Here is an 8,020-nt window from a genome sequence, read left to right on the forward strand (position 1 = left end):
AGGAAGTTAAGACTCAATTCATGAAGAAAACTTAAAAGATTAGTACCAATAGTGCGGCATACATTTTAAGAGTTTGACTGGAAAATCAAATTCAAAAACTGATTGTGTTTAATTGCCTTAAATAGGATTTTCTGTGGCAATTGAAGGAAATTTCCACTTGAAAACATGGCTTTTTCTCTCTGTGGCCTGCTTCTTTCTCTTCAGATTTCGAGCTGGCTTCAAGAGAGCATTTCGCTGGTGCCCTTTCATTGAAGTTTCTAGCTATGATGAGCTGGAGCTCAAGACCACCAGGTTTCACCCGACTCGGCAAAGCAGCCTTTACACGGTGACCAGGATGGAGTCCGTGACAGTGGTGTTTGAGCCCAGTGACCCAGACAACTCCAAAGCCAGTCGAAAGAAGAGAGCAACCCCAAGAGACCCAAGTTTCAGTGGCTGTTCCCGCAGGAATTCCAAATCTGCCTCCACCACGTCAAGCTTCATAAGTTCACCCTATACCTCCGTGGAAGAATATTCCTAAATCCATTTTCTGAAGTGCAAGACTAGCGTTAGGGCATCATGGTGCCAGCATAAGCCCCCATTCTCCTGTTTAGCAGTCCTGTCTTACCTACTCTCTGGAAACAGAGGGCAATTTTGGAGCAGCTATGCTTCAATTGAGAAAGGTAGCAGAAAAATGTAACAAAGACACTATTAAGAGATTTACCCCCTCAAAAATAAAATGGGCTCTTAATTTATGCTTTGAAAATTCCAAATTATTACATGCAACAAACTAAACATAGATCTGAAAAATACTTCTAAAATGTTTCATTTTTCTCATTTAAAAGTTGCAATTACAGGGGTGCCTGGATGGCTCAGTCGGTTAAAGCATCAGACTCTTGATTTCCGCTCAGGTCATGATCTCACTGTTGGTGAGTTCAAGCCCCTAGTCAGGCCATGCATGGACAGTGAGGAGACTGTTTAGGATTCTCTCTCTCTCTCTTTCTCTCTCTCTCTCTCTGTCTCTCTCTCTGTCTGCTCCTCCCCCACTTGCACTCATGATTTTTTTTTCTCTCTCTCTCAAAATAAAATTTTTTAAAAATAAAAGAAATTTTAAAATTGCATATGTATTTGTGACACTAAAGTGACATATGATTTTTCCAAAAGATTAAAGAGGCTTTGTGGTGAGTGACAACAAAATCTATATAAATTGAACATTCTCATCTAATAAAACAGAAAAAAGTTAAATGACTCATTTTTCTCATTAGAATGAAAGAAAGTTAGCCTCAAAGAGTAGGAATTAATGAAAATCTTTACTCAAATGAACTCATTTGGAAGAATGAAAAATTTTAAAGATTTAAAGATTTTTCTCCATGAAATGTAACTGGAAAGGAAATCTAGTAAAATTATTATACAACATACATGTCACTCTTTTTATTATTTTTTCTGAGAAAGTGGCATCAAAAGAAAAAAAAATCCTTTACTTTTTGACCGTTACATATTTTTAAATACCAAGCTAAGAAATAGCCAAAGTTAGGATCTTAAAAGGACAAAGCAAATTCCTATGATCCTCTTTATTTTTCACAAATACTTAAAAATTTTTAGAAAATAGGCAGATTATAGGGGCGCCTGGGTGGCTCAGTCGGTTAAGCATCTGACTTCGGCTCAGGTCATGATCTCATGGTTCGTGAGTTTTAGCCCTGCATCAGGCTCTGTGCCGACAACTCAGAGCCTGGAGTCCACTTCAGATTTTGTGTCTCCCTCTCTCTCTCTCTCTCTCTACGCCTCTCCTGCTCTCGCTCTGTGTGTGTCTCTCTCTCAAAAATAAAGAAACATTAAAAAAGTTTTTTTAAAGAAAATAGGCAGATTATAAAACACTAAAGATGCCTTCTAATGAAGGGGAGAATCCCAATTGTCTCTGAAACTGGGTTACCAATTTTTGTAGGCAAGAATTAAACATAGAAACTCATAATTATTATGGCAGACAGGAATATCTACCAGCACCAAAGAAGTGTCTCTCCCCCAGAACTCAAAGAGAAACAAAGAAGTTGGACATCAACTTTATCAATTTTGGAGCATCCTTATCCTCTCTCTCCTCCCATTGAAAAATGTGTAAGGACTAGGGAAAAGTATCAGAAGATATACTCAAATGAAAATCCTTAGAAAAGAAAGTCTATGTACTACCTGTATATACTAATAAACATATGTAGAAAGGTGAATCAATTGTTAGAATAGAAAGCAGGACAATATTTTGGATGTATGTGAACTAATAGTAGGCAAACAAGAGTATGATATACACCACTCCACAGAGAGGTGTATTTTGTCTATTTAAATAATTCAGAAGCCCCCTAGAAAGAAGTGAGCTAATGGTCCTGAGGAAGCATCTATTTACTATAACAAAAATTTACTGACATATTTCTGAGAGCCATAACAAAATAAGATCTACTTTAAGTGTAGAATTTATCTTCCAGACCTCAGTGCTTATAAATCATCTTTCCTTGAATTAAAGATACTGTCAATCTTCTTCAAAAAAGCAGAAATCTTCTGAGAATGTGGATGTACCACACAAACTTTTCAGAAAGTCTAAAATATTCAGTTAGTTTTTTTTAAAGCTATCCAGCTAAAATAATTACCTGTAATGCTTTACTCGACTGTTATACCTCCATCAATATAGAGTCAACTATTGTTTTGAAAAACAAGATAAAAGCAATTATTCAAGAGGAAATCATAGTCTGTTGCCACCACTAAAGTAAATTTTCCAATCCTTTTTCCTATTTTGAACCCAAAGCCAGAAATATTTGATTGTTACAAGGTGTTCAAAGTCTAAACAACTCCACCATGTATGTAAACTGATTTCTTCTGATTACACCAATGAACAGACACACATACATAAAGACACGAGTATGCAAATACAATCATCTCAATGTATGTAACTTCAAAGAACTAAATTCAAACTTGAATGCTAAAATAGTCAATGGTTATTACAGGGTTGCCACAAACAGTTTAATACACTATGAAGCTTGTGTGCATGCTTTGGATAAGCAAATTTATCATTATTTAGTATCTCATTGTTGAATATAATGTTTTTAAATGTTCATTCCAAAACATGTAAATGCTTATCATACAATGTCAAAGTGTCAACAAAAGTCTAATATTTTAAAGCACACATTATCTCCTTAAACTTACAAATGATTATGAGACTAGCATTAATTAACATTCTAGATACACAGGACCATCTTTAGCTGCAGAATGTGGATGTGAAGTTTGGCCTTCAGTTTCACTGTAGTCAGCTACCACCAAATATAGGTTGAAAAACATAACTCTTGGCCTTCACACATAGTAGGAGCACTTAGTATAATTTGCTAAAACATCTAAGGAAAAATAGTCCTTCAATCTGGTGTTTTGTTTTGTTTGGTTTGGCTTTGGTTTTTTGGTCTTTTTCAGTAGATTTGGTGTTGCTGGGTGTAGCAAGTATCATCCTTTGAGTGTGACAGAAATACCTGAGGTCCAGATAGTACTTTTCTAACACTTTTAAGGGGAAACTGACATCATTAACCCACTGTTTGTGACTCTTAAATGAAAACTTATAAAGCGGAACTTTTTAAGGTCAAAAGTTTAAAAAATAATTATAAAACAAGAACAGTATGAAAGAGAGAAGATTTTAGCCCTTTTGTCTGAATTCTGACACTGACAATTATACAATAATACACATGGAAGTAATTTTCAGTAGAGGTCACTTTAAATAAAGCTATGTTGATATTTTCACATTTGTCAGGGCTTGGAATAATTTCTCTCCAAAATTCACCCTACCTTCTGAGGTTAAAGTTCACTGCAAATCTTTTTCATTGTTTGAAGGTAAAAACTGGCTAGAAATACTAGGGAGATAGTTAAAATATCCTAGGATATTTTGGATTTATATCAGTGACAGAAAAATACAAAATATTTTGGGAAAAATCTGAGAGAATCAAGAAGCTTTGCATCATTTTAAATACTTATAAAAGACAAAAATAAGTAAATAATTAATGTTGTATTTTCATTATTTTGCATCTGGAAAAAGAGTTTTTGAAATTACTTGCATAGGAAAAAATTAAAGCAACATGATTATTGTAGAATCCTATCTAAAAGCTTTTATTTTTTTAGTAAGCTTAGTATGCTGCTGCATTATTCCATCTCCCAATTTCATGATGGTGACATTTCTGACCCAGCAGCCAAATCTGTATTCCTTTCCAGATCCTGCCAATCTCTTATCAGCAGAGATCCGACCAACTTCAAAGTGACCTCCACTCTTACAAAGCACATAGAAGAATGCCAGGGAGCTTAGTATCAAACCTCAGAAGCACAAAATAATTGTGAGAAATCAATGCTGGCCAGCTCTAATCTGAACTTGAATTTTGTTGATGCAGAATTTCAGCAGAAAACCTCTGATTCGTGTCTGGTAAATGATTCCATCAAATGCAAACGCAGGAGAGTTACAACTTCTCACAGGTTTAACAGTAACAAGTTGAGATCCCAATAGTGCCAATAGTTGCCAATAGTGTTCTAAAAGTTAAGGAAATGAAGCATGACGCTGGTCATGTAGAATAATATTGTAATAATTTCCCTTAGGGCCAAGCAGGAATGAAGAATAAAGTACAACAGCTCTCTGTACAAGGTCAGTGATTGTGTGTTGTAAAATAGCTTGGTGAAAACTCTGTGTATATAAGAAATAAATGAATATAAAGTTTGTAACTAGTGAATAAAGTATTTTTAAGTTGTGGTAATTGTACTGAATAGGGTTTAATATATTCATACCCTTTGTGTATGTGGTAATATCTGACAGATTTGCTTTTGCTTTTTTTTCTGTAAAATATTAAAAATAGGATTAAAAATGAAAGCAGCCCTAATATTTTCCTACTGGCTAGCAAAACATATATTATGGAAGGTCCTGTCTTGTCTGAACACACTCACCCTCAGAACTATCCTTCCTTATCTTTTCTCATTAAAAATATCTAGCTTTCCTAAGTTAACTCGATGCAGGAAAAAAAAATCTATAGAAAGAAAAGTTACCAAAATGTAGAAAAATATTCGGTGTGGATATCAGGAGCAAGTGAATTGGAATGTGGAGCTGAAACAGTATGAAGTTGCGTATATAACATAGCATTGTAGAGCCATGACTTCAGGGCTCTAACAATCAACACACAAGTTTAAAACCTAAGTCCCACCAGCTGATAGCTGAGAATGCAGAAAAATTTCTTTGTAGGCTTCCTGGGCAGCTCCACAGACTGCTCTCTCAACGCCTTCTCCCATGTGCTTTGAGAAGAATGCCCAAAGATAATTCTGTGTCAGGAGTCAGCAATGACCCTCATTACCTACCCATTTCCAAGAGTTGCTGTGATCCATTCCTCTATCCCTGATCCATTCCTCTGTCCCACTCAGAGAGAAACAAGTGTCCCCTACCTTATCTTACCAACTTGCCATAAACAGAAGAGAAAAAAAGAAACAGGATATTTTCACCTGACCACCACATATCCAAAGCATCAGGACATAAATTAAATGTGGAAATTAAATTACATGCTATTAAACAATCAAAAGATCAAAGAAGAAATCACAAGGGAAATTAGAAAATACTTGAGATGAATGAAAAGTAAAACATATTCCAAAACTTATGAGATGCAGTGAAAGTAGTGTTTGGAGGGAAATTTACAGGTGCAAATGGCTGCATTAAAAAAGAGGAGATATTTCAAATCAATTGCTCGACTTTACACACTTTCTAGTTAGAATAAGAACAAACTAAACCCTAAACTACTAAAGGGAAGGAGATAATAAAGATTAGAGCAGAGATAAAAGAAATAGAGAATAGAAACACAATAGAGAGAATCAACAAAACCACCAGTTGGTTCTTTGAAATGGTAACAAATTTGACAAACTTTTAGCTAGACAGTCATAGAAAAAAGAGAGAGATATGCAAATAACTAAAACCAAAACTGAAAATGATAAAAGAATACTAGATTAGATTATCCAGTTAAAATGCAAATTCCTAGATATACACAAATTACCTAAGGTTAATCAAGAAGTAATAGAACATCTCAAATACCTATAACAAGTAAAAAGATGGAATTAGTAAAAAATAAATAAATAAATAAATAAATAAATAAATAAATAAATAAAAACAAAAAGACTAAGAACAGCTGGCAAACATTTAAAGAAAAAATAACAGCAAGCCTTCTCAAATTCTTTCAAAAACTAGAAGAGGAAGATTTATTTTTACAGCTCATTCTATGAGGCCAGCATTAACCCGATAACAAAGCCAGATTAAAAAAATCACAAGAAAACAAAATTACAAATATCCCTTATGAATATAGTTACAAAAATCCTTGACAGAATCCTAGTAAACTGAATCCAACAGCATATTACTAAAGGGAGTGAAAACCTCATACACTGAAAACTACAACACATTGCCAAAAGAAGTTAAAAACAAATAAATGAAAAGACATTCTATGTTCACGGATCAAACAAATAATAAACTTAGTATTAAGACATCAATACTACCCAAAGCAATCTAAAGAGTCAATTCAATCCCTATTAAAATTATAAACAGCATTTTTTTGCAGAAATGGAAAAGTCAACCTTCAAATCCATATGAAATTGCAGGGTAGCCACACTGATGAAACAATCTTGAAAAAGAACAATAAAGTTGAAGGGCTCCAATCACACTTCTCAATTTCAAAACTTAGTACAAATTTACAGTAATAAAGACAGTGTAGTACTGGCACAAAAACAGACATATTCTTGGGTCAATGGAATAGAATTAAGAGTCCAGAAACAGACTTGTACATCTATGGCTAATTGATTTTTGACAAGAGTGCTAAGACCATTAAATGGGGAAAAAATAATCTCTTTAACAAATGGAATTAGGAGAACTGGATTCACAAAAAAGAAAAGAATAAGGATGCAAAGAATTACAATACAAAATACAAAACTGAATCCAAAATGCATCAGTAACCTAAAGATAAGCACTGAAAGCATTAAATTCTTAGAAGAAAACATAGAGGTAAATTTTCATGACACTGGAATCAGCAATGGTTTCTTAGATATGACACCAAACACATGAGCAACAAAGAAAAAATAGATAAAATGGACTTTAGCAAAATTGAAAACTTTTGAGCATCAAAGGACATTCTCAAGAAGGTAAAAAGACAACCTACAGAATGGGAGTAAATATTTGCAAATCATATGTTTGATAAGGGTTTCATACTCAAAATATATAAAGAACTCCTACTACTCAACAACAAAAAGACAAAAAAAACCCAGTTTAAAAATGGATGAAGGGTTTGTGGGGTGGCTCAGGTTGGTTGAGCATCCGACTTCAACTCAGGTCATGAATCCGTGGGTTCAAGCTCCACATCAGGCTCTGTGCTGACAGCTCAGTGTGGAGCCTGCTTGGGATTCTGTGTCTCCCTCTCTCTCTGCCCCTCCCCTACTCACGCTCTGTCTCTCTCTGTCCCTCAAAAAATAAAACAAAACGTTAAAAAAAGTTTTAAACAAAATGGTTGAAGGGTTTGAATTGCCATTTCTCCAAAGAAGATACAAAAATGTCCAAAAAAGCATATGAAAAATGTTCAACATTATTAGTCACTAGGGAAACCACAGTGAGATACCACTTCACATCCACTTAGGATGGCCATAATTAAAATTGAGACAATAGCACAGTTTGGCAAAAACGTGGATATACTGAAATTGAGTTGAGTGAAAGATGGTACAGCTGCTGTGGAAGGGTTTGGTAATTCTCCAAAACGTCAAACGTAGAGTTTCCATAGGTTCCAGACATTCCACTCCTAGGTATCTACCCAAGAGAAATGAAAACATGTCCACGCAAAACTTGTACACAGACATTCATAGCCGAATTATTCAAATTCGCAAAAAGTGGAAATGATCCACATGCCTACTAGCTGACAAATGAATAGACAATACATGATATTTCAATAAAATGAAATATTTGGCAATCTATAAAAAGAAATGAAATAATAATGGTGCTACAAACATTGGTGAAACTCAAAATCATTATACT

General features: G+C 34.5%; 1 protein-coding gene across 1 annotated transcript in view; it reads left to right on the forward strand.

The window, feature by feature from the left end:
* Positions 1 to 4,733, forward strand: part of TACR3 (tachykinin receptor 3) — a 94,889-nt gene extending 90,156 nt beyond the window's left edge. The window contains exon 5 of the mRNA XM_025921768.2: positions 205 to 4,733. Coding sequence (XP_025777553.2) covers positions 205 to 517 — 313 coding nt within the window. The 3' untranslated portion in view covers positions 518 to 4,733. The remainder of the gene's footprint in view (positions 1 to 204) is intronic.
* The last annotated feature ends 3,287 nt before the right edge of the window (positions 4,734 to 8,020 follow it).

This window comes from Puma concolor, chromosome B1 (assembly GCF_028749965.1).
Source record: "Puma concolor isolate L17-30 chromosome B1, mPumCon1.1.hap2, whole genome shotgun sequence".
Taxonomy (NCBI): domain Eukaryota; kingdom Metazoa; phylum Chordata; class Mammalia; order Carnivora; family Felidae; genus Puma; species Puma concolor.